Source organism: Nothobranchius furzeri, chromosome 9 (assembly GCF_043380555.1).
Source record: "Nothobranchius furzeri strain GRZ-AD chromosome 9, NfurGRZ-RIMD1, whole genome shotgun sequence".
Lineage (NCBI taxonomy): Eukaryota > Metazoa > Chordata > Actinopteri > Cyprinodontiformes > Nothobranchiidae > Nothobranchius > Nothobranchius furzeri.
This window is the reverse complement of record NC_091749.1, coordinates 73,157,865-73,184,674: the sequence shown is the minus strand read 5'-3', so window position 1 is coordinate 73,184,674 and position 26,810 is coordinate 73,157,865. Positions and strand designations below refer to the sequence as shown.

At 41.2% G+C, this 26,810-nt stretch overlaps 1 protein-coding gene across 1 annotated transcript in view; it reads right to left on the bottom strand.

The window, feature by feature from the left end:
- slc6a2 (solute carrier family 6 member 2) overlaps window positions 1–24,785 on the bottom strand; it is a 42,721-nt gene extending 17,936 nt beyond the window's left edge. Inside the window, exons 1-6 of the mRNA XM_015952844.3 lie at window positions 24,355–24,785; window positions 22,893–23,024; window positions 20,061–20,298; window positions 5,494–5,632; window positions 4,390–4,524; window positions 62–165 (exon numbers count right to left, since the gene is read on the bottom strand). Of these exons, the coding sequence (XP_015808330.1) occupies window positions 62–165; window positions 4,390–4,524; window positions 5,494–5,632; window positions 20,061–20,298; window positions 22,893–23,024; window positions 24,355–24,652 (1,046 nt within the window). The 5' untranslated portion in view covers window positions 24,653–24,785. The remainder of the gene's footprint in view (window positions 1–61; window positions 166–4,389; window positions 4,525–5,493; window positions 5,633–20,060; window positions 20,299–22,892; window positions 23,025–24,354) is intronic.
- Between the last annotated feature and the right edge of the window lie 2,025 nt (window positions 24,786–26,810).

Below are 26,810 nucleotides of genomic sequence, written 5' to 3'. Positions count from 1 at the left end.
TGCTTTGAACAATCAGGATGTTGCTGTGGGCTCGTTTTGCATCCCACTCTAAACCCCTTACCTGTAGCAGTTGTTGTTAAACTTGTTATAGCTGGAAAATGCAATGAGCACTCCAAATCCAGCTCCCAAAGAGTAGAATATTTGGGTGGCAGCATCAGTCCACACCTAAAGGTGGACAAAAGAATTTTCATCTTTACAGCAAGTAGGCCAATCCATGTGAAATTTGCTTCTGTATAAATATTAGAATGGTCAAAGAATTTCAAACCACATTTGCGTTGCTGTTGAAGAAAGGCAGCTTGGGCTGCACCAAAATGTCTGCCATCGCTGACCTGCTCTCTTGTGTAAATTAGTAATAATGTAATGGCCACTGAGGAACTGTTTATTCTGGGAAAAGCTGGTTTTGATGTTCATGACACATCTTGAACTTAAACACCCCTAAACTGGCATTTTCAATGTCAGCAGTTTATATTTGTTGGTGGCAGTAATGCTCATTGCTTAACCCCCAGAGACCCACGGTTGTAATATTACAACATCAGATTTAAATCTACAAAAATAAACCTTCCCCATTTTTTTTCTTTTTAAAACCACATTTACATTGCTAATAGGTACTATTGTTCAGTTCTGCAACACTATTTGGCTGTTAAAATGTGTAAATAGGCCCGTTTATCTGGCCTCCTAGAACAACATGTGAAAGGTTAAAAAAAGATTTTGCAGTTGTTTTCTAAACAACGCAAGCACACGCTACAGCTAACCTGAGTTATTGCTAATGCTAGCAAGGATGGCTGCTAGTGCTAGCCCAAGCTACTGCTACTGCTAACCTGAGCTATTGCTAATGCTAGCAAGGATGGCTGCTAGTGCTAGCCCAAGCTACTGCTACTGCTAACCTGAGCTATTGCTAATGCTAGCAAAGATGGCTGCTAGTGCTAGCCCTAGCTACTGCTAATGTCCATGTTGGATATGAGGAAAACAGGAATGTTGGGAGCACACATGTAACTTTCCAGGATGTTCTGGGAATGAAATGTCTTTGAATGAATGCCTGATGAGTCCATAGCTTACCTACTGAGTAATTCAGATACTATACGAGGTTCTACAGAAAATCTATAGCTTCAGTCCACGTCACAGAGCCATTTGGGTGAACTGGTCAGTCAGCACATAGCCCATTTAATATTCAGGTCCTGGCTGCGTGGGTGGGGAATAGGGTTGTCACGGTGTGAAAATTTAACCTCACGGTTATTGTGACGAAAATTATCAGGGTTTTCGGTATTATCACGATATATTTTTTAAACGTGTTACATTTTCAGACAACTAAATAAACCCTGTATATCAGGAAAATAATGTCCTCAGTTTGTGTCTAAATTTTGCCTAAAATGTGTTATTTTGTAATTATGTTGTTTATTTGTTTACATTTTTCTCCTTTAGTCTTTAAAGTACCAATATTTGCCCATAACTTCTTATTTTTTGTCTGTTTGATGTCATCATTTTAAAAATATTAGACCAGATACTCAGTACTCAAGTAGCCTTCTAATCAGATACTTTTTTACCCTTACTTGAGTAATAAACCCTATATCAGGAAAATATTGTCCTCGGTTTGTGGCCTTCCAGTGAGCTTTGCAGATGTGGGAAAATGTCATCAGGCAGTAATCGTTGTTAAATTCATAATTATTTTCTTTTCTCTTCTGGCACTCACAGAGCACGGTCGCGTCTGCTTTGCTCCCTTATCTGCTTTTTCCCAAGGCTCTTTTTGTCCCGTCTGCCTACAGAGCGCTTCTCTGCATTTCCTCTGGAAATCACTATTTTTCAGAAATGGATTTAATTAATTGGTCATTCAACACGATTGATAAGATTTTTTCTACGATGAGAACGGAGGAGGGGGCTTGCGTTTGTCCTCACGGGACACGTGCAGCGGGATATATGCTCGATTCCTGGAAGAAGTGGAATGTCATCTGTCTCTCTCAGCTGTCCATTGAGGACGTCGAAGATGTGTGGATATTTCGCCTGGATTTCTTCTGATTGGAGTGGGAGGATATCTGGTTTTCCATAAAATTGGGATGACGGGAGCGATTGGAGGGCGACCCGCATCCATGGACGGCACCGTCCGGGCGGAGACCTCACAGACTGGGACGTTACTCGAGGTGAATCGCAAGCTGGACAATGTCTTAGCTGCGTTACCGGTGTTAGTGCGCAAATTGGATGTCATCTCGGAGAGGGTCACCGGACGGTGTGGAGATGTTTAATCACCGAATTGGCTTCACTGGAGGATTTGAATGATCGATACAGACTTTAAGGCAGAGAGGAAAATTATCTCTGCCTGACCCAAACAAAGTCTTGTTATCCAATCTGACGCCATAAGCAGCCTTGGAGTTGTGTGCAAAAACCCCCACGATGGAAGGAATGCAGACAAATGCTGTGAAAACCCTACCTACCCCCCCCCCCCGCCTTCAGATTATGGTCTCCGCACCAAGGTCATCAAGTTGGAGGCACTCACTGTGCTCTGTGCTTTCCCGTGACCTCCCTCCCACCTGTGGATTCAGTTGGCCGAGCGCCACACAGGCTGCTCCCGCTGAGGAAACCAGGGTCCCAGACCCTCCCCCCTACCTACCGGGTCTCATGTTGTGAACTGTGACGTTCATGCTTGTATGTTGGGTGTTTTTTTGCATAGTAGAGCTACACCCTGCCGGCTGTTAATGCCTTTTTCTCCCTCCCCGAACTCTCCTCATGTAATCCCCTCTTCATCTACTGAAATGAGCGCCGTTATGGCTGCTCTCGCGGTCTGCCTGTATCTGTCCTGTCTATATGTGTGTGTCTAATCTTGGTCAGGCTGTACTGTGGAGTCAAGTTCCTATGCTCTGGATCGCTGGCGCGCTGGCAATAAAATTATTTCTGATTCTGATTTTGATTCTCGGAGAGAGACCAACTCTTGTCTGCCCCTCAACCCAAATCCTCAGATCACGCATTTTAGCTAAAACGTTAACGTTAGCTTGCCTTGCGTTGACTGTAGAGTTGTGGGTGATGGTCACGCAGATGTGTCATGAGATTTGAAGTGTTGCTGCCTTTCACAGACACTTTTTCTGCACGTGCTGCAAACAGGCTAGCCGTCTTCTATCAACTGTCCCTCGGCATTCTTCAAATATAAAAAAGATGCCCGTACTTCCCACTTTGTCTTCTTTGAGGGATAATAAATGCCCTGAGCGCTGCCGTCTCCTCCTTTGGCCATTATTTCAGCTTTAGCTTCAAGAAAGTTTTGGTTGTAAACAACAAAGTGCGCATGTGCTGCCGGCAACTTCAGCAGATGATACGGTGGCTGGTAAGGGTCACCGCGCCTACACCGCAGCCACGCTAATCCACCAAGATAATATATTTTTTAAAAAGCAAGACGGTTATTATTATTGTCAACTTTTTTTCCGGGGTTTACCGCTACACTGGTTACCATGACAACCCTAGTGGGGAAAACCAGTCTTTTCATTATGGGGTTGTGCTTGGTCTTTTATCAAGGCTCCTGGGTTGTTGTGAGACCCAACAAAGTTTCATGGATTATATTGCGTACAGTACAGTTGATGAGGCAGTTCTGCACCGCAATCATCTAGTCCATCCTCACCTCTTCCATCACCGTGTGGTATGCTGGAGCTACCACCCAGGACATGAAGAGACTGCAGCATGTTGTACACTCTGCTGAGAAGATCATTGGCTGCAAACTTCCCTCTATACAGGACCTGTACACCTCCAGGACATTGGGGCATGCAGGTCGGATCACAGCTGACCCTTCTCACCCTGGACAAAGTTTATTTCGACTTGCTCCCATTTGGCAGGAGGCTCAAATCCGTTAGAACCTCTCACCACATGGACAGTTACTTCCCCTCTGCAAGTGGACTCATGAATGACCTGGACCTTCTCACCCCAGAAGCCTTGTTCCAGTCACCTGACCCTGTGTTATGTTTGCACCTGAACTGTTCAGCTCTGATCAGTACCTACATTATCTTGTTAGTCGTTTCTTAATTAATGTTTCTCTATAAATTATTTTATTGTGCTTATTTCTTGTTTTTGCACCAAGTACCGCAGCAATTTCCTAATGTTGAGACCCTGCTCACGCGTATGTTAATAAAACTTCTCATTCTGACGGAGGCTCTAAGGACATTTTCCACTTGTAAAAACAAAACGGTTTTTCTAGGATGCCTTTTAATTCCAACTTGATGTTCTTTTCCAAAGTTAAGCCATTAGTCTCTCTTTCTTTAGAAAACTGATGACTCTTTATTTCAATATTTATATGCAAGCCTGGGAATTGATGTTCAACTATAAACTGTTAAACTCTAACAAACAAGACCAAACACGGGTTTAGGGTAAACGTTGGCTGAAGGGTTAAATAGGAGATTAAAAGTAGACAACGATTCTGACCTCCAGATTTTTGAGCTTGTTGATGTCAATGCTGAGGTAGGCTGTGATGCCCTTCATGGAGCCTTTCAGAGTTGCGCCTCGGATAAGCAAAACAAACAGGACAATGTAGGGCATAGTAGCTGTTATGTACACCACCTACAAACACACAAGAGCAACAACAAATTACTATAAAATCACATCGCCCACTTTCCTGAGCTATTCTCCTGCAAAACTGACAGATTGTAGTTGAAATAGCAAAATAAATTATTATTGAGGTGCACATGTAGCTGACATTATTGCAATAATGTCATAATTGTATACTAAAACAGTGGTTTCCAGCCGTTTTGAGTTTTGCCATGATGAGAACCAGAAGACTCTCCATCCATCTGTTTTCTTCCACTTATCCGGAGTTCGGTGACGGGGGCAGCAGCCTAAGCAGAGAGGCCCAGACTTCCCTCTCCCCAGCCACTTGGGCCCGCTCCTCTGGGGGAATCCCAAGGCGTTCCCTGGACAGCCGAGAGAGATAGTCCCTCCAGCGTGTCCTGGGTCTTCCTTAAGGTCTTCTCCAGTTGAATGTGCCCGGAAAACCTCACCAGGGAGGCGGCAGGAGGCATCCAAATCAGATACCTGAGTAACTTATATTTACAATCTCATTCTTCCGGTCACTACACAAAGCTTGTGACCATAGATGAGGGTAGGAACATAGATCGACCGGTAAAGTGAGAGAACCACGTTTGGTCAGTCTGGATGCAGCCAGCTAAAACCTTTTTGTCTTTGTTATGCTGTTTGTTTGTTCTTTCTTTTATTCTAAATCTGCTTGAAGAGAAAGGTAAAGTTAATTATAACCAAGGTATACCTTAATTTACAAATGGAAATGTAACATTTGCTACTCATTTAAGAATTACGTGTAAATGTCAGCAAAACAGAAATGAATTTCCTCCTGAAATTAGTTGCAAATTGCTTTGTAGAGACATGCACAGGCACTGGACTGTTTCATTTGCCTCGCAGCTCTCTGTTTTTACGTTTTCTTTTTGTTCTTGCACACAAAACTTGATTCAGGACGTGCATCCGGTCTGTATGAAAAGTTATGTTGCACGAGTGGATTGTTGTTGGCTGTGTCTGTACCTTCCCTGAAGATTTGACTCCTTTCCACAGGCTGAAGTAGAGGATGATAACCACCGCAAGCAAGCACAGCGTTAGGTCCCAGCGAGGGGGGCCCAGGTCATGGATTCCCCCACTTTCATGGAGATGTAGTACACGTCGTCTGGGAAAAAAAAGAAGAAAAAGGTCAAATAAAAAAACAATGTTTACTTTTTTAACTTTAGAAATAATCCCACTTTTGACTCTTGTTGGTTATTCCTTCTTCCTTCTGGCTAAAATAGTGTTTTATTGGTTCATTATTACTTGATTTGATCATTTTCTTTTCACTGAAAATTTTAGACTTCTGTGAGAGGAAGGTTAAATGTTGGGTAAAACTGGTGATACAGTGATCCCTCGCTACTTCGCGGTTCGTTTATCGCGGATTCACGACTTCGCGGATTTTTTCTTTGGAGCCTTATCCAAGGGAAATTTGCCAATTCGCAGTATTTTTCTATGCGAAATATCAAGAAATTCCTGTTTTTTTTTTCATCAATTTCATCATAAAATGCACTTTTTGTAATAAAACTATAAAAAAAACCAAGTAAAAATTTTTTCTATGTAAAGGGAGGGTTTTAAAAGTCTGAATACTGAATACGTACCTGTTAAATAAATACTGTAAATATAGTGTCCCTACTTCGCGGATTTTCACCTATCGCGGCCAGGTCTGGAACGCATCTACCGCGATAAACGAGGGATCACCTGTATACAATTTATTTTTGCACAAATTCTGTGTAAAATTAGAGTTTTAGAGTCCCAACTCCCCACTAACTGAAGCACTGACATTTAATATATAACAGCTGCAGCACAAGTTCTACATCCCACCCTGGTCCTTGTAAACAAATAGATGTTCACCTCTGCAGTGTGGTCAGTGTCTCCCCTTAGGGTGGGTCCTCTGAATTCAATTCAAGTTTATTTAAAAAGCACCAAAATCACGACAAGAGTACAAGGACCTGCACACAGCAAACGTCCCCGTACAGGTCAGGTCATTAAGCCAATCAGTAAAAAGTTTCCTATATTAGGAACCCAGCAGGTTGCATCGAGTCACTGACTAGTGTCAGAGTCTTTACAGCAATCCTCATACTAAGCAAGCATGCAGCGACAGTGGAGAGGAAAACTCCCTTTTAACAGGAAGAAATCTCCAGAGAATCCAGGCTCAGTATAAGCAGCCATCCTCCACGACTCACTGGTGATCGAGAAGACACACACACACACACACACACACACACACACACACACACACACACACACACACACACACACACACACACACACACACACACTCCAAGTGGTGTTTCTATGGTTACATTGTGATTTCTTAGGAAATATTCTATTTAGTGAGAGATAAACTTTATTGTATTTATCCTGGTGAATCTATAATTAATTCAACAGGTACACTAGTAGTAGCACAGGTGAACAGGTGTGACCACAGTAACCTCGTTAAAGAACCATCCTGAGACCTGTTAGGAGGTGATCCACAAACAAACCTTACCTGGTCTGTAGAGACACACTGAGTTTTATTTGCAGTATTTTCTGTGTGTGAAAGGAAACTAACCCAAGAAGGAGACCAACTAGAAAATTATGAACTGATTCAGACCAATAAAAAAAATGCACAAGTTAACTAGTTTCAGTTAACTAAACATTTAATTTAAAAACAAAATGGGGGATCAGTATCTTTAGTGCCACAGAGTTCAGAGTAGTTATTGCATATACAATAGCCAACGCATCAAAAGGCAATATGGGGTTATATGTCATCCATTACTTCCAGCTTTCGATCAAGTGATCCGGTCCACTCTTTTGATTTGTATTCCTTTTAAAATTTCATAAAAGTGCTGTATGTGTTGAGTAATAAAAACTGAGAGGCAGAGGTGTATCACATGTGGTTGGAGCAGGGCAAGAATCCCACACCAGCAAGTCTGGAGACAACCTGCGCCATCCTGTATGTCCCTAGACAGCTACCATGTTTCAAGATGGCATATGACTGTGGAGGGTAGGGCTGGGCAATAAATCGAACATTTATCATTATCAAAATTTCTGACTCCATCATTTTTCCCATGTCCATAAATTAGCTTATTAAAAAAATGTAAACATGCGTGTAGGTTGGCAATGTTCATGTCCCTTTTAACTCGTTCACTGCCAATGACGACTAAAGTCGTCATTTGCATGTTTTTACTGTGTGGGCGTCGGACGAGCCCCCGCACCGTGAGAACAAACATCTCACCTCTAACGACGATCTTCATCCGCGTACGTCACACGTCACGTGATCAGGAAGCAGAACATCCATGTGTTAGGAGATCGTTTTGGGCCGCTGCTGTAAAATAAGTGAGGAGCGAACCGGAAAAGCGTCTGCCGATCACAATTCAACAACGGATTATGAAAGAACGGATGACGCTCGGAACACGCGGATTCTTCCTGATGTAAGAGGTGAGTCTCCGCTTTGTTTTGGTTGTTTTGGTGTCGACATCATCCTAGCGTGCAACGTTCTGTGACTCTTAAAAAAACTGTGAAAATTCTGAGATACGTTGGCAGCGAAGGGCTTTACTGATCAGGAAACGACTGGCAGTGAATGAGTTAAGAAGCTGTACCACCTCAAGTCACATGACAAAAGTGACTCAACGTAATACAAGCAAGAGCTCCATCTAGTGGACACCTTTTGTTTTAGCGCACACATGTAGTTATCGTCCATTTATCGTCCTCTGGGTGAAATCCTCAATATATTGCAATACTGATTTTAGATAATATTGCCCAGCCATAATGGAGGGTCGACCACAGTTTATGTATAAGAAATGCAAAGTTTAAGGATAATAGGAGTAAGTAGAATAGACTTGGGCATGAAGCATCCATGGAAAAAAGCACGTTTGTGATCGGGACAACAGCAGGAAGCTGTTATGTCCCGTTACCCTGGAAGTCTCTCATAAAGTCATGTGTCCTTAAAAAACCTCAAATGGTGTGACTTCATTTGTTATGACACCTGTTACTCAAACTAAAAGTATGTTATTTTTATCTCCTACTTAAAATTAGGTGGATGTGCAGCTGAGAATGTTTAGAGCAGGTGTAAAAACAGAGAGTTTACAGACACGTGGTTTTAAAGCTGTTCAGTCTCATTTACAGCTGATAATAATAAAAGAATTATAAAAAATGTAGCTGTTTTTTTAGTTAATTTGTTAATTTTGTGGCAGTGTCTGGCTGAATTCAACGATTTTATAGGGGATAGAACACCCAAAAACTGTTTTAAATATATATTCAAGTTGGAGTTACTAAGGAGGGAAAACTTCTTACAGATCAACATAAACTGAACTGAAGGTGTAGCTTGTAAACTTAAACCACGGCAAAAACATTGCAAGAATGAAATTTTTACTTTTTGTTTTTCTGCAAAGCTAACCCTAACCCTAACCCTAACCCATCAACTCCAACAACAGAATCACCGAGTGTCTAAAAATCAGGATGTTTCAGGCTGTAAGATGGTTTTTGTTGGGTTGTAAAATCCTGCAGCAGAACATTAAAGAACTTTTGTCCTTCTTAGATTTGGCTCTGAGACTTTTTACAAGAAAGGTTCAGTTTAGTTGGCATGTGATGTTATGGCCTGATGAGCGCTGGAACTGGACTTGGATTAAAACCTCAGGATGCTTGTGCAGCAGCTGTAGGAAAAAAGCCTCTGAAACCTGCAAAGTGACCTTTTTGGAATGTGGAGGAACTGTGAGTTATATTTGACTGGATTTAAATTTAAAGTTGACTTGAGCGCGAGGAGGGCGGTGACTAAGTGAAGACCTTGGTTTATTTGGTGGAAGACGTTTACAGACTGCGTTGTGATCGGTAGGCCTTGTGTTGGTGTAGTTGGAATACCCAGAGGCCGTCTTGCTCATTCGGTAGAATTGAAAAAGCTCTTCCAGTAAAACACGCCATCAGCCCTCAGGTCCCTTTAGCCCCACTATCCTGAGCACATTTGAAGAGTTTGAGCTGTTGTCTCTCTCTGACCTCTCAAAGGTGGTTCACCAGTCAAGACCTTCCTGCAGTCCACTGGATAGTATCCACCCATCACTTTTAAAAAAGGGTTTTTTCCACAATCGGGTCCATTATTTTACTTATTATAAAAACGTGTTTATCTGCTGGTCATGTCCCTGCCACCTTTAAACGTGCTGTTATTCAGCCGCTCTTAAAGAAACCTAATCTCGATGGTGCTCTCCAACTACAGGCCTATCTCCAAGCTCCCTTTCCTTTCTAACGTCATGGAGAAAACTGTCTACAGGCAGCTGCAGGACTGCCTCGACCATTGGGGTATTTTAGAGAAGTTTCAATCGGGTTTTAAACAATACCGCAGTACGGAGACTGCTCTTTTAAGAATGTTTAACGGTATATTTTTAACTATCGATTCCGGTCAATCAGCTGTATTGATCCTTTTAGACCTAACGGCGGCCTTTGATACGGTGGACCATCAGATCCTTTTATCCCGCCTAGAGCGTGACGTTAGCCTACCTGTCAGGCAGGACTTTTAAAGTAAATATGGGGCAGTGTTGTTCGTCTCCAGCGAAACTTAGTTGTGGTGTCCCTCAAGGTTCAGTTTTGGGCCCACTCTTGTTCTCGTTGTATATGTTGCCTCTTGGCGCCATCTTTCATAAGCATGACATCTCGTATCACTTCTTTGCAGATGATGTGCAGATATATGTCCCACTACATTCTCGAAGGCCATCGTTTGACAAATTACTGAATTGTCTAAAATATGTTAAAAATTGGCTACAATTGAACCTTCTCACTTTAAATGACAAAAAGACGGAAATTGACGTTTTTGGGGACCTGGGCCGTTGCACGGGGTAAACAGTGTATTTGGCCCTTTAGAATGCTTTTGCATGTCTCAGGAAAGAAATCTGGGTTTTTTCATTGATGGCCATTTTAAACTTGATAAACAGATAAGTTCTGTTGTACAGAGTGTGTTCTTTCATTTGAGTGTTCTTAGTAAAGTCAAGTCCTATTTACCAACTAAAGACTTTGAAAAGATTATACACCTGCGAATCATGTCGAGATTAGACTACTGCAACTCTCTTTATCATGGACTGGAGCAGTCGTCAATTCACCGCTTGCAGGTGGCTCAGAATGCGGCAGCTCGCTTGCTGACAGGTAGGAGGCGCAGGGATCGCATAACACCAGTCTTACAAGCTCTTCACTGGCTCCCGATTACTTACAGGATTCAATTTAAAATGCTACTGATCTGTTTTAAGGCACAACACAATTTGGCCCCTCCTTATCTGTCGGAACTTTTAAACACTCATGTCTTCAAACGAAACCTCCGATCATCCTTTCCACATTTATCATCTGTTCCGAAGTCTAGGCTGAAGTCCAGAGGCGACAGAGCTTTTTCTGTGGCCGCTCCCAAGCTCTGGAACAGCCTTCCCCTACAGATTAGGTCTGCTAACAGCCTTTCTGCTTTTAAGTCTCTTTTAAAAACCTACCTTTTTACCCCTCCTTTATCTGATTTTATTGTTAATTAATTTTAGGGTCTGGTTCTCAGTGTTTTATCATTTTATTTTTACTGCTTGTCTGTGTACAGCACTTTTTGCAGTCTCTGATTGTTGGAAATGTGCTACATAAATAAACTTGACATTGACATTTAGCCTCACCATCACTCAGAGCTGGTTGTTCTGCCAGCCTAACATTCTGTTGTCTATGAAGGGCTTCTGTATGTTAAGAGGCAGATGCTCTGTTGCACGCAGGCGTGCAAAATAAATTAAGACCTAAAGCCGAGGAAGATACGTTTAATTATGGTTCAGTCAGATTTATTTTATTAATGAACAAAATAGTGATTTACAACTAAACATACATTTTCATGTTAATCTGGTTCTCAAGGGTTCGTCAAATTAGATTGTTGAAAGGATCATGAAAAATCGACTTTTTGAGCTTTTTACCACGTGATTTTGTCATTTCCACATAAGAAATACCCTTAAACCCTATTTTTGCTGCATTTTCCTGCCCCAGCTTAGTTTTTTATTTCTAATTTACTTTCAGGACTGCTTACAGAAGAAAGTGGCCCAAGAGCGCCATCAGGCATTTCTCCTCCCCCTGAAGCTAGTATCAAATCTGAAACTTGCCTGCCCTGAAGTAGGCCACTAATGCCCACTTTCTCAGAGTTGTGTGAATAGAGCGTTTGGTTTCATGCTTCAGTTGAGAATGTGATCTTCATGTCAAAGATGATGGCTTTAAACCCCCACTGGTACCAGAGTGGACATTAGAGCCCTACACGGGCCTTAAATCTGGGCCCGTGTCCGGCCCGGCCCGAGGGGGTGGAGCCCCAGCCCGACCCGGCCCGAAAAGGTTTTCAGGATTCTCTGGCCCGGCCTGAGCCCAAGCCCGACTTTTTTTTTAACCAACTAAATGAAAACAAAGTGCGTCAATCCTGGCCAATGTGTTAAAAGACGTGCAGGATCCGAGCGTCGCAGAAGCGCATGCGGGAAGCTTCCTCCCACTGAAGCGAGTGTTTTCCAAACCCTGTCTCTCAGAGAGACTTGTCACTTAGCAAATGTTCCCTGATTATGAAACTTTGGCTGAATAGCGCTTGTCCCTGTCTCCAATGTGCGACACATCCAGGAGCCGTCTGAGGAGAATCCCAGAATCTCACATCCTCGTCAGCTCATGAGCGCATATGATTACACACAAGCGTGACACAACACGGACTCACAGTAAGACTGTGTTGGGTCTGTTCAGGTTTACGCAGACAATCTTTACATAGAATTGACTTACAGATATAAAATTAATTCAGTAAAATTTAAAGCATTTTATTTAAATATCCATTCATTATTTTACAAGCACAGAGAGCCGCATCAGATGGATGGAAGAGCCGCGGGTTGCCAACCCCTGCTCTAGTTCAAAATATCATTAAAATTCCAAAAGTGCTGAAAAGATTAAAAATGGGGCTTTTCGTGCACATACAATACATTACGGTAGCCACCGGGATTTCCTGTCTTGGGCGCAACGAATCACAACACAGATTCAGAGACGTGCGATTTTGTCATCCAAAATGCTCCGTTTTATAACTTTTGAATGGCTGATCAGATTCAAATAATGCCAACGGTTCCTAAAAGTACATAAAAGCAGCTTTCCAACGATCTATAGCATGAAGCAATCAGAGTTAGAGAAAATATCGCTACGAGGGGAAATCCTGCTGTACAGCCTGATTGAAACGGAGCGCAGCGCTGCGGTGAAAGCGGATAACCTAAATAACAAGTTGAGGACACAAACTCAATACATCTCTTTTATTGTGAGGTAATAATTTCTCTGAGTTTTGCGGTTGCGGGCGGGAGTAGACATGCACGCTGCAGGTGCGGGCGGGAGTGTAACACACACGTTGCGGTTGCAGGCTGTAATGGTCAGAAATTCAGCAGGAGCGGAGCGGGATGAAGAAAACAGTCCCGCGCAGGTCTCTACTGCTGCGTTTAAGTGTTTTAATTTTTTTAATGATTTCGATTAAAAATAAAGGCGCCCGGCCCGTGTCCGAGGTAATTACACAGTCGTTGGCCCAAAGCCCGGCCCTCGGGCCGTCGGGCCGACCCGACTCGAGGGCCTAGGGCGTCAGTGCAGGGCTCTAGTGGACATTCTAACCCTAACCCAACACCGCTGTAAAAACCATAAGTCCTGTCTACAAAGACACACATACTGACACTCTCAGATCACTCCCCAGAGTGTTCTGCAGCATAATCAGCACGTTCTCTTTGAACTTGATATCAAATTTTCGCCTCCTCTTCGTCTCCGCACGGTTAAAGTTACCCTCGTGGTCTATCACTGGCAAATCAAAAGTGAGACGGATGACACAACCGCCCCCCGTACTTGCTTGTTACCACAATCCACCCGGCCACAATAAAAAAACGGCCATTATTCACCTCCGCCGACTCCGACACCGGCCAAAATATGATACCCGGCAGTTAATTAAATACATGCTAATATTAGAGGATTTACAGTACTTTAACGTAGAAACATTATTCAAAATCTAACAGTCATGTGAAAATGGACCTCAGTATTTTAAAGCAGACTCCTGTCATCTGTAACCATGGCAACACAAGGAACTAAGGATCACTCTAACCAAGTCTCATTGTGATGGATACAAAAAGCTGAGTATCCAGCCAATAACAAACTGCTGTATCTGATCTTTCTGACCTCTCTGTATGTAAAACTAGAAACATAACTTGCATTTTATTGACCGTCAGAAGGCAAGAAATCACCCAACCCCATCCCAGCTCTCTGATTGGCTGAGAGAGTTCAATCATCTTCTGGCTAAATGGAAGTACACACCCACACATATGATACATCAAATCGATCGGCTTGGTCATCGATCCATCTATCCATCTGTTCAATAAACAATCTAACATCCATCCATCCAACAATCCCTCCATCCATCATTTTATCCATCCAACCATTCATCCATCCATTACACAATCCGAACATGTGTTAATTTATCAGTTTCAGATATCGGCAAAGGTTTCTAAATTCACAGTTCAGCTCATTGTGAAAATTTAACTATTAAACAATTCTTACTCAAATGATAGGTGTTTAAACATTTCAACTGTCTAGTTTTTAAACTATGTTCAAATATTTCAGTTTTCCAATGTTTAGCATTTTTCTCTCCACGCTTCACCGACATTTTGAGCTTTATTACACTTTTTGATTTTTGCTTCTAAATCTTTAAATACATTCAGCTCATTTTGACAGTTTAGCTTAGTTTCAGCTTCACTTCAGCTATTCAGCAGATTCAGCGTACAGTTTAAGCTATCCAGCATTCAAACAGCATTTCTGCAAGAAATGCAATTTATCTAGTTTTTATATTTTTACTAATTTTAATCCAGTGTTTTCTCTGTGGGGGCCCTCTGCCCCAGGGGCGGTGGCCGACTGTTGCTTCCTGGGCGCTCTACAGGTAGTGTTTGAGTGGAGGTGGGGGTCTCTGCTCCCCCTCCTCTGAGCGCCCTGACTTGCTGTGGAAGACCTGATGCTGCCGGGGCAGACGGCCCCTCTGATGGCGTTTCCTTGCCTTACCTTACTTGGCTCATCTGGACTCAGCCGAATATAAATTTTTACTGGTGTGTGTGTGTGCATGTGTCTGTTAAGGTTTTTAAACTGTAAAGATAATTTGGGGTCATTTTAATTCTGTCAAGCACTTTGCTTGAAAAGCGCTTTATAAATAAAAACTGATTGATTGAAAGCTTTGTGAATGCAGAGGAGCGGAGGGGGTGAAGCAACTGAATTGTTGACACAGTGGTCCTCCTTCATGCTGTGCCTTGGCATCGCTCCTGTTCTCAAAGCTGGCTGTAAGCAGGAGGATTTAAAATCCCCTACAGTGGAGAACCCCATGGAAGATCTGTCTTAAAGCACCCTATTGTATTCAGCCCATCCAAGCACATGTACGGATTATTTGCCCCATAAATCAAAAGTAAAAACATGAGGAGAAAACATATTTTGATTTGTGGTTTTGTGGCCCGTGTCTGATCTTTGAATGTTGTTTCATCCCTTCTTTTTTTGATGATGTGTCATGATTGATGAGGCCAAAGCTTTCATGGTTGTACCGACCTCCTCGTGGTACTTCCTTTAAGCGTCTACATACCTACTGTATTGGTTCTGAGGAAGATGGAACATGAGTCGGGGGATAGTGTTTAAACAAAGCTTCAGTTCTAGACCTGTGTACCAGACTGAAATAGTATTTTAAACTCCTAAATGTTTGCTGTTATAGATGCTCACTGTGCCTCACTCCTAGCATGTGTCCCTTGTATTGTCTAGGTCACTTCACAGACTTCCTTTGGGCCACACAGTCAGTTTTTGCACAAGCTGAGGAAGACGTGGCTGTCTTTGAAGTATAAACAGATGGAACTATTTTCAAGCACTTCAAAGAGTGCATTTGAACTTTTATGTATACACCTTTTGTAGTGAAGAAGCTTATGGCTGGATCGTTTTGGAGTACCATACTCGCATCTAAAATTGGAGTTTTTTAGAAATGCCATCATGTTACAGCAAAACACAAGATGACCCCATAAAGGTTATATTTGTCACGCCCTGCTGTGAGACCTGTTCATCAATCCCACTTCCTGTTTTATTTTGGAGTCAAATCTCCTGCTTCAGCTCTGTTTCCTGTTCCTCATCACTCTGATTTCTCTCAGCTGTTCTTGTGTGTATTTAACCAGCTTCTGTTCTCTTTCAGTCGCCAGTTTGTTAGTTTTCATTCTCTAGTTCCAGCCAAGCATTAACTGATCTCTGGGTCCTTTTACTCCGTTCTGTGTTTTGATCGTTTTTTGATCCTTAGTTAAAGAAGCCTTTGCCTAAAGAAAAGCCTTGTTTTGCCAAACCTTACATGTGATTCCAGTCCTTCATACCAGCCCTGACAATATTATTGTGAAAGTTAACACCTAACTTTTGTTCGTGAAAGTCCAGTGTGCTGACAAAAGTTAGACGTTGTATTCACTAAATCCATAAAAATAGTTGAGATATCGACCCCTTGATCCATGAGTAGTCACCCACTTAGCCCTCGCTCCCAGCTTCTGGCTGAGGGACGACACCTCCCTGTTAACCACTGTTTAGCTAAAAAAGATCAAATCTTTCAGCATGGTTAACACTAACAGCACTGTAACCTGCACAAACAGACAAAATAAGGACAGTAACATAAAATGTCAGATTCCCAGCTGATAAAACACAACAATGTATAAAGAGATTTCTGGTGGATGATCCATCAAAACAAGGAAGCCAAAGTCTCATGACGGGATAAAAAAAAGTCAAGTTTCTGCACCACGTGTCCAGACACGAACAGGTTGTAGACATCTAATGACTTTTATAGATGCACAGCTGCGGGAGACAAGTATGGGAGACAAGGAGTCGGGGGAGGAGAACCCTCTGAGCAGAAGCTGCGAGACGAGGAGAGATGCCCTGCAGATCAGTCCTTAGGCAGAAACTGTGTGAAACTGACAACACCGGTGTTGTGTTTAGTTCTGTGTGACCCGCAGTAATGATCTTGTTACAATAATTACACAAAATGTGTTGTGTAGTTGGAGCAGGCAGCCACTGTGGTTCATTTGTGTTGATGTTTGAAAACAAAAGTTCAACTGATTGCTGTAATTTAGATATGAGGTTAGTGAAGGAAATGATCAATCATTGTCACACCCCTTACATATATCTGCAAACTGTCGTTCTGTACTGGTGTTTTCCCAAGTAAAATGATAACAGCAAAAGTAATCCCTATTTATAAAAATGGAAGTAAACACTTATTAGAATTATTAAACGTATTATTAAATAATAGACCTATTTCGCTTCCCTCACAATTTTCTAAAATTTTAGAAAAATGGTTTGTCACTGGACTTGATGATTTTGTAAAAAAAAAATTCAACTTGTTGAATGAACAAAAGTTTGGTTTCCGATCAAACAGATCCACTCTGATGGCAGTAATGGCCTTAATTGAAGATATTACAACTGCAGCGGAAGAAAATAAATATACCTTGGGTGTCTTCATTGACCTAAGTAAGGCCTTTGACGTCATAGATCATGCACTTCTTCAAAAGTTACAAAGATATGATATTCGTGGCACAGCTTATGCTTGGGTGGCAAGCTACCTTAGTGAAAGAGACCAGTTTGTGCATATCAATAATGTTGATTCAAGAAAGGAGTTCATTACTCATGGAATCCCACAAGCAGGGTCCGAAATTAACACTCGCCACTCGCCAAATGAGAGTAAATTGCTCCATTTGGCGAGTAAATTTTTGAGCTCTATCTGCCACCTGGCGAGTAAATATTTGCACCAAATTAGTTATGTTTATCAGTCATCTTCCATGGATTTCTGAAACTCCTCCCGCCTGCATGCAACGTACACAAACGTACTCGAAATGTGAGCGCCGCATCCAACCTCATTTTCACCTATCCCATTCAATCAGTTTATCAAGTTAGCAGTTAGCTTTGTGTTAAAACTAGCGGTGAAATGTGGCGGTTTTTAACTGGAGTCAGCCAGCCTTCCAAAGAAAAACTCATCGAACTGGAAGAAAAACCACCAGGACCAGTGGCAACCAGAAGATTTTGTGAAGAGTGGCGAACCGGAGATGGCGGAGTCGTGAGACAATGGCTACATCATGATGGCCACGTAGCGTTGCTGCCTTTCACAGACAACTGGCCCTCGGCATTCTTCAAATATCCAAAAAATGCCCGTACTTCCGACTTTGTCTTCTTTGAGGGATAATAAATGTCCCAAGTGCTGCCGTCTCCTCCTTTGGCCATTATTTCAGCTTTAGCTGAAAGAAAGTTTTGATCGTAAACAACAAAGTGCGCATGTGCCGCCGGCTACTTCAGCAGATGATACGGTGGCTGGTAAGGGTCACCGCGCCTACACCGCAGCCACGGTAATCCACCGAGATAATATATCTTTTAAAAAACAAGACGGTTATTATTATTGTCAACTTTTTCACCGGGGTTTACCGCTACTCCGGTTACCATGACAACCCTAGCCCTGACACACTTTCAGATATTCTCATGGTGCAGCTGTGTTCTCCAGATATCAAGGACTAGGACCCAAATGAGGCTGTAATGCTTTGGCACAAAGACGGCGTCAGAAGCAGGAGGCCAGACTTCATGGACAGAGAAAACAAGGAGTCTGACTAGATTTCAATGAAAGAGTTCATGAAAACATCTCTAAAAATAAATAAATAAATAGTAAAAATGACAAAAGAGTTGTTTTCCTTATTAATTGATGTTTTAATTATTTTGTCACTCTGTTTGGAATCAACATAATATAGAATAACATGCTTTAGGTAGATCTAAATCATTTAGAATTTTGGCCGGTAAAAAATATGCTTGGCCGGTAGCTTTTCATCATCTACCAGCCAACTTGGCCGGTGAGTAAAAAATTTAATTTCGGACCCTGCCCACAAGGGTCTATTTTGGGACCTAAATTATTCATAATGTATATTAATGATGTGCGTGCAGTTCTAGATAAAGTAAATTGTTTGTTGTATGCAGATGACACCAGCCTTTATTGTTCTGGTGACGACCTAAGCAAGCTTGTTGATTTAGTTGAAAAAGAACTGGCAGTGTTAAAAGGATGGTTTGACAGGATACATTATATTTGGAAACAGGAAAATTAATAATGAAATTATTATAAAAATAAATGGTATTGAAATTGAACAAGTACACACATATACATTTTTAGGAATTACTATAGATGGAAAACTGAGTTGGAAGCCTCATATAGATGATATAAAGTTAAAAAATATCAAAAAATATAGGACTTATGAGTAGAATGAGATTTGTTTTGGATATTGAATCCCTTCAGATACTCTACAACTCATTTATTTTACTATATCTGAGCTGTGGTGTTGAAATATGGGGAAATAATTACAGAGCAAATATTTATCCTATATATTTACTTCAAAAAAATGTAGTTTGAATAATTTCCCGTGCTAATTATTATGCACCAGCAAATCCTATCATTATCCATTTAAAAATTCAAAAATTTTATGATATAATTGACCAGCATACATTGGCTGTAGTATATCAGGCATATCAGGCTCATCTTCCGCCTTATCTCCAAAGGATGTTTGAACAAAGGGAAGGAGGATATAGTCTAAGAGGAACTGGGATTTAAAAAAAAAAAATATATATATATATATTAGAACCAATAAAAAAAAGATGTACCTCAGTAAGAGGAGTTAGTTTATGGAATAGCCTCGAGGATAGATTAAAAAATCCATGCTCGTTGAAAATATTCAAAAAGAGTTTTAAAAATAACGCCTTACGCAATTACCAAATACACCAAAATTAGTTTCGTCACACATTTATACCTCTTGACTGATTTTGTTGAAATTAGGATGATGCATGTAATAACTGTATTGTTTATGTTTATTTACTTTTGATAATTATGACACTGTTGATTTTTTGTAATGAATTCATGGGTAGGCTTAAATAAGTTTTACTTCAGCCTATATACCTTTTCATTCATAAATTATATCTAAAGAAACTGTTTAATTTAGAAGAGGAAGTTGTACTTGTGATAATTATTGTTATGATCTTCATTAGATAATTATTTTCCTTTTCATGTATTTTATATGTATTGTTATGACGGAAAAATAAATACAAATACAAAATGTGTGCGTGTCTGTGTGTGTGTGTGTGTTTAGAGTTGATTCCGACAATTTTTTTTATATTATTCAATCTGCACCCCATGTAAGCTTTCCTGATCATTTGTTGGCATTTAAATGCTTCTGACTCAGTTATTAGTATTTCGAGAATAAACAAATGTGCAAAATCTGCATCATGCAAGTACCATCAGAGACATAAGCTGAAAGACTCGCAATGACATTTTAGCTGCAATATTTGTTTAGACGGTCAGAAAATTAAGATGATAACAAAGATAATAAAAACAGAAATAGATGAACAAAATCTTGCTTTTATACACACAAACTAGCGTTAGCATCACAGCAAAGCTAGAAGTTAAATACACTAAATAATAACAAAGCATCACATCCTCTAAACGATTCCTGTCACAGTTCTACTTAGTCTTTACTAACAAGTTAGCACTGGAGGAACATTTAGAGTAGAGTCTGGAAATCACTTACTCATTGAACTCTGCTGGCGAGGTGAACTTGTACTTGGCGTATGAGGAGCCGTTACCAATGACAGAATCAGTGATGCTTTTGTGCGACGTGCAGTTGGGACTGTTCCAGTAGTTGTCACATGTGAGCCAAGGCAGCTCACTGGTCATGGAGGAGAACAGGTAGTAGAGGGACCAGGCGATGATGACGTTGTAGTAAAAGCCAACATACAGGGCTATGATGATCACAGCGTAACCCACACCTGAGAAATACAGGCATGTTGTTAAAACTTTGCTCTACTCGTGTATGTTTTCAGTTTTTCTTTCATCTTTATCAAAATGAAATTAAAGCCAATTTTCTGTTCATAGTAATTAATAGACATCGGGGCAGTTCCACTGGATTGGCAAACGGTGGTGGTTCCTACTTATAAAGGGAAATCGCAGGGTGTGTTTCAACAACAGGAGGATCACACTAAGCCTCCCTGGTAAGGACTATTCATGGCTTCAATGGAGAGGAAGTTCTGTCGGATAGTAAAACTTTGGATTCAGGGAGAAAATGTGGTCTGACCCTGGCCATGGGACACTGGACCAGCTCCATCCAGCAGGAAGTAATATAGTAATATAGCAGTAAGTCGGACTTGTTCCTGGTGAGAGTTGGACTCCACCAAGGCTGATTTTTTTATAAAAATTCTAGGGATGTCTAGGGATGTCCAGATCCGATCACATGATTGGAAATTGTTCCCAATCACGTGGTTTCAGACTTGATCGGGATCAGACAGTACCTCCCAATCTGGACTCAAAAACAGGGTCAGAATGACGGGAGAGCAAAGGGGAACCCGGTTCTCCTGAAAGGGTGACGGGTTCCTCTGAAGCCTTCAACCTAAACACCTTTAGGGAGCACGAATCCTGTTTCTACCCAAATGCTATTATTTATATGGATTCTCAGCATACCAGGGATTCTTTGAGGGGGAGGCAGAGAGTTTATATATGATGAACACATGATTGTTCATGTTTGCAATTTTTGTCTTTTACTCGTAGCCGACGCGCATCGCTCCAGCAGAGCTCATCACCCGTGCTTCGGTGACTTAACCTCACTTGTGTGGCCACGCAGTGCCTACTCTGCTATTTTTGCAGTAAATGGATGCCTTTGATAGGCTTAGTTCAAAAGAAACTCATGAGGTGTTAAAGTAGGAAGTCAGACGGCAGTTTTCCTGGAGGATTGAGAGGAGATGCAGGAAGATCAGAGACAGACAGGACAGGAAAATAGTCACATAAAAACCAAGAAAACAAAACAAAATGCTTGAAAAGCAAAAGATAGGTAGATTTATCCCACTACACCTGTTTACCTGTTATAAAGCAATCATTTGTAAGTGTGTGATATCTATATATGTGATACAACTCAGATCAACTTATTTGGGGCCAAGGCAAAATGGATCCCCAACAGGTACTTTAGGATGAGGTGCTATTTTATATTAGACTTTTTTAATATTTTCTGTTTCACTAAAGTCCAAAAGTGAGGAGTTTCTGTTATTTATCACTTGATTGGTCAGGCTACCTCAGAGTGATCTGTTTGTTAACGGAGTTGTTAAATGTTAAAATAAAATTATTAAATACAAAGAATAAGGGACATCCTAGATCTGTCTCTTTGCTTTCTTAATTCTTTCTTTATGTATCCAAAGTATTTGATCGAGACTCGGTATCGGCAGATTCTCAAAATTAAGTGACTCAGACTCTAGGGCAAAAGACCCTGATTCAACCCTGATTGGAAATCCCTAACAAATCCTCTTCATAACCTTTCTGGAGAGGATTTCTGGGTACAGCCAAGGTGTTGAAGGGATCCGTTTTGGTGGCCTAAGGATCAAGATTCTGCTTTTTGCAGATGATGTGATCTTGCTGGCTTCATCGAACCATGAGCTCCAACTTTTGCTGGAGTGGCTCACAGCCATGAGTGAAGCAGCTGGGATGAGAATTAGCTCCTCTAAATCTGAGACAATGGTCTTGAAAAGGGTAGAATGCCTTATCCGGGTCAGGGACGACTTCCTGCCTCAAGTGGAGGAGTTAAGTGTTAATAAAACGTGGAGAATGTGCACAAAACCAAACCGCATCACAGGCATGTGTCATTTTGTCTCACTGTATCACCATTAAGGTCTGAGCAGAGGGTGCATGCACTAAAACTCTCATCTGACTAACATTTCAAAAGCTGAAATAGTGTTCATTGGCATGGATCCACGAGACCTTCATCCTGACCTGCTTGTGGGGCATGAAGTTTTGGAACTATCTCTGCTGGAATGTGATGTCTTCATGTGAAACAGAGAAGCCCATAAACCCTTCACCCTCTCATTCTAAGTGGGAAAATAACAGACCCGCCTTAGTGCCGAAGCCAACAAAAGCAGTGAGTGTTGCAACTTATCTGACGTTACCTGAAAGTTGGTGTTGTTCTGTTGCCTGAAGTGTACTTACACAGGTCAGTGGTGTAGGTTATAAACTGCAGAACGTATTTTGTAATGGGCCAAGATTTTCTAATTATAAGTGCAATGGTTGGTTTTCTGATGCACTGACCGCACGTGCCTAAGGTTGTTGAACACTGTCTTGGGTTGGACTTGTTTTATTAATTTAACTGGAACAAAATGTGTGCAAACAAATAAAATAAAATTGATGGAACAACAGCTGTGACAGTTTTTGGTCAAATTGCTATATGGGTGTCTGAGGGAGGAGGTAAAGGATGAAATTAAAGGGTGAGATGTTGAAAGGCCTGAAGAGGACGTGGTGATCTTCTGGTAGCATATTTTAAAGTTGGCAGGTCTGCGGGATTGCATGCAGAACGCTGAGGATTCGTGTGTTTGTGTGTTACAATCACCTTTAAAAAATGGACAAATTTTCCAGACTGTTGCTGCTCCTTCTCGGTGGTACTGTCCCAAGGCAAGTTCCATATAGAACAATGGCATCCCCGCAATTACCAAGAAAAGGGTATATGGGATCAAGAAGGCACCTGTGAAGACAGACATGATAATTCTCTCTTCTTTCCTAAAGAAAAAATAACATTTTATGACACTGACACAAGCGCTGGTCGGATAAACAAAAGGGAAACAGGAGTGGCAGGAGGGGTTTGACATTCTTGGAAAAATAACAAATTACAGCGTGCTAGTGGGGAGGCTCAGAGCTGTTTTCACGCTGTGCTTTCAAAGCACACGCACCAACGAGGAAACCGCCTCTTGTAATTAAATTGATCTTGACGTTGTCTATCACAAATGACGCATGAGCTGCAGTAATAATGACTAATTCTTGCTGAGGGCCAGTGTGTTTGACAGGCCGCACCGGGGCTGGCCACTGACAGGAGAGACGATTGATCAAATGCAAAAGCAAACTAGAGTCCAGAGGGCGGCACAGCTTCCCATGAAGATATGTTTTCCTGGTTCAGCTCCACCCAGCTGAGCTCCGACACACAGCTCAGAAACACAGACAAATCACTGCGATGGAGATTTTCAACAGCATAATGAATTCCAGGGCTTTATGAGTCATCAGAAGATAGAGCAGAACAGATACGGGTCAGTTTCGGGCTCCTTGACCCGAGCATGCTTCAATAGCAGATGGACTTTCTTCATCATGCAGACCAGGATTTTTTAAATAGCAAAGCTTGAGAATCGCCTCAGAAATGACTTAATTTTCAAAGAGCTTGACTTCAAGTTTGAAAATTTGAAATAAAAAAAGTATTTCATACATGAAACACATCGGTTTTTGAATGAAAGATGGTTTTCTTTTAAAAACAGAACTAAAAGAGAGCAAATAAACTAACAGCGAAACCGAAGTTCACACTAAACAATCTACACTTTGCAAAAAGTGTTACTTTTCATGAATTCTCCTAAAAAAACAAGAGTTGGAGGCTGCAGTTGAGCTGTGGATGATGTCATGAATAAACAAACCAAAGAAAATTGGGTTTTCTTTCATCAAAGTTGAATGCATTTCCCCCTTTTACCCACCTGGGACTATTGGGGGAAGTTAAAGGAGCTAAAATTAGAACAACAATAATTATCTCCTCCAAACTTCTAAATCCAAAAAGAATCGGTGCTGTAATAACTCTGTGGGGCATTTTTTAAACTTTTTTCTAATTAGGCTCCATCTTCATTAGAAACGTTCAAAAATAAAACTAAATCAAATACTTCATATTTTCTTCAAACAGTGAAAACACATTTGCTCTACAAACAAGGTTAGACTTTTTATTCATATGTTGATTTAAACATTTGGCAATAATATAAATTTTAATAACATTTTACGTTTTTAAACAAATGTATTAACAACAAAAACTACTGCTTGGTACCCACCTCCACCATTTTTGTAGCACAAGTAAGGGAATCTCCAAACATTGGCCAGATCCACCGCGAAGCCAATGACTGACAGGAGAAAGTCTATTTTCTTGCCCCAAGTTTCCCGGTCGTCCTCTGGGGCTGTTCCTTGCAAACCTGCGCGGAGCCCGGGGGTGGGGATGATTGAGGTACTGGTATACTGGACGCCGTTCTGGTCCTTCACCAAAATAAGTTCCACCTCCTTTTTCTCCACATTGCACTGTTTCAGCGGGGCGACAGACGAGAGCTTGTGCTCTGGAAGGACCTGGATGTTCATCTTCTCTGCGATGCGTGCGAAGCCCGCGCCGGCGCGTTGCTCTCACTGCCCCCTGCGGGTTCTGGCAGAGCTGGTGGTCTGAGTGGCTCCGCTGAGTTTGGACTCGCTGCTCCGCGGACAGAAATCCAACAGGCAAGTGCTCTCCACCGCAGCTACAGGTGATGCCTCTGCGCACATCGGCTGCAGAGAGGAGGAAAGAGTTTGGAGAGGTTAGAGGTCTGTGCGTAAAGTTCCGTTGAGGAAAGCTATAGGTTATAACTACAAGAGATGGAGAAAATATATTTGCTTCCTCCAGCAGACAGACTCAATATCTGTGTGTTTTCCTTAAATAAAACATATCTGATGCACCGAAAGCGTCAAGTCAAACATGCCGCCACGTGCTCGTGGTTCGCAGAACTGTCGAAGGCTTAAATCACCGGACATGCACTCTGAATTACGAATACAAAGCTATTTGAATATGATTCAGGTGTTAAATGAGCAGAAAGCTGCAGCAGAAAGTCCATGCCGTACTGGGTAAAGTTAGGGACACCTCTCCATGACCGGATGCTGCTGTGGTCCGGATGCGTCTGAGGGAAGACTTCCCATCCTGAAGCAACTTTGAGTCTCAGGCAGAGGATTAAAAAGCCACTTGATAAATCATCTCTCTCTCTCTCTCTCTCTCTCTCTCTCTCTCTCTCTCTCTCTCTCTCTCTCTCTCTCTCTCTCTCTCTCTCTCTCTCTCTCTCTCTCTCTCTCTCTCTCTCTCTCTCTCTCTCTCTCTCTCTCTCTCACTTGATATTTTATAACTGGAGCTTACTTTTCCTTTGATTTGGACTTGGCTTGATGAACTCAGGCCCAACTGCTGCATAACGACTCCACACATAATAAACCGTCATACATAAGGGCCATTCCGTTTCATTTAAACATTTTTATAAAAACCAAAGTGAACCTTGTTTGTCCTCGTGTAAAATGCCATGAACAGTTTAAACAGTTCTGTACGTGCTTTGATGAATGAAACAACCAACGGACCAAATATGCAAGTTCCTATAAGGTGAATATATTCCATGCAAACCAAAGTTTTTTCAATGTTTTAATTTGAACTTATCTGTTTCTTTTCTATACTAAACAGATTGAATTACAGTTTTCTAAGAAGCCGTAAAAGCTTTGTGTTCCAAGTGTAATTCGATTCCACAGCAGCTTTGGCCAGGGGCAATGATTTCTATTAGATATGGTTGATCAGTTCATCCCATTAAAGTCAATGAATGTCCTTTTTGCTTTCCAGTGCTTGCTTTATAAAGCCATAATAGGGCTGTGTTTGGACAGTTTTTGTTTGTGAAGATTGAACAAACACCATGAAGGACCAGGTAACAAGAAAGGCTGGTCAGTTATCACTCTTGTTTTCTCCTAAATTAGTCATATTTTCCTGCAATATCTCATTATGAAGGATATTTTAAAATATCCGAGCAAATCTTTTTTTTTTTTTTTTTGTTCTTTAAAATGGTCTTTATGTACCTGGACCGGGTCTAGACCTGTCTATCCATCCATGCAGAGTTCCTCTATATGGCACTGATTTGTAAAGTAACAGCTCTGTTTTTGTTACAGTTAGCTCTTCATAACAATGTTTTGGGGTGTGAATTAGTTTTACTTGAATATAATCAATTATCTTGAGTAGATGGACCTCAAAATTTTAAAATAGTTTTTTGAGCTCAAATTTGTTGAGTTAGTTCAGCCTTTTCCTTGTTTTAAGTACATAGAACTGATACTTTTTAATTTATCTGAACTATTTCCTTTTTTTAATAAGCATAACCTACATGAATTAATAAAGAACAACTTAGCTGGAATGACTAATCTCAACTGAAATGTGATTTATTTATAATTTTTTGTTTCTATTTTATTCTGTTCATCTTTACGTCACCTTAAAGCGTGTTTGGTAAACAGACTTGTATATTTTTAGAACTATTTGTGGATCTATAGGAAAAACAACCTAGGACAAGCAATTTTGGTGGGTTTCAAGAACAATAAACAACTGGTGGGTGAGGTGCATTGTTGGTAGTCATGTTTGTAGTTATTTTGTTCTATTTGAGGGTGTTTATGTTTATTGTGGGGAGTTGTATTGTTCTTAGTTATTACTTTGTTCAGTGTTGCAAATGTGGTGTTACTTGCATCACCATAAGTGCGG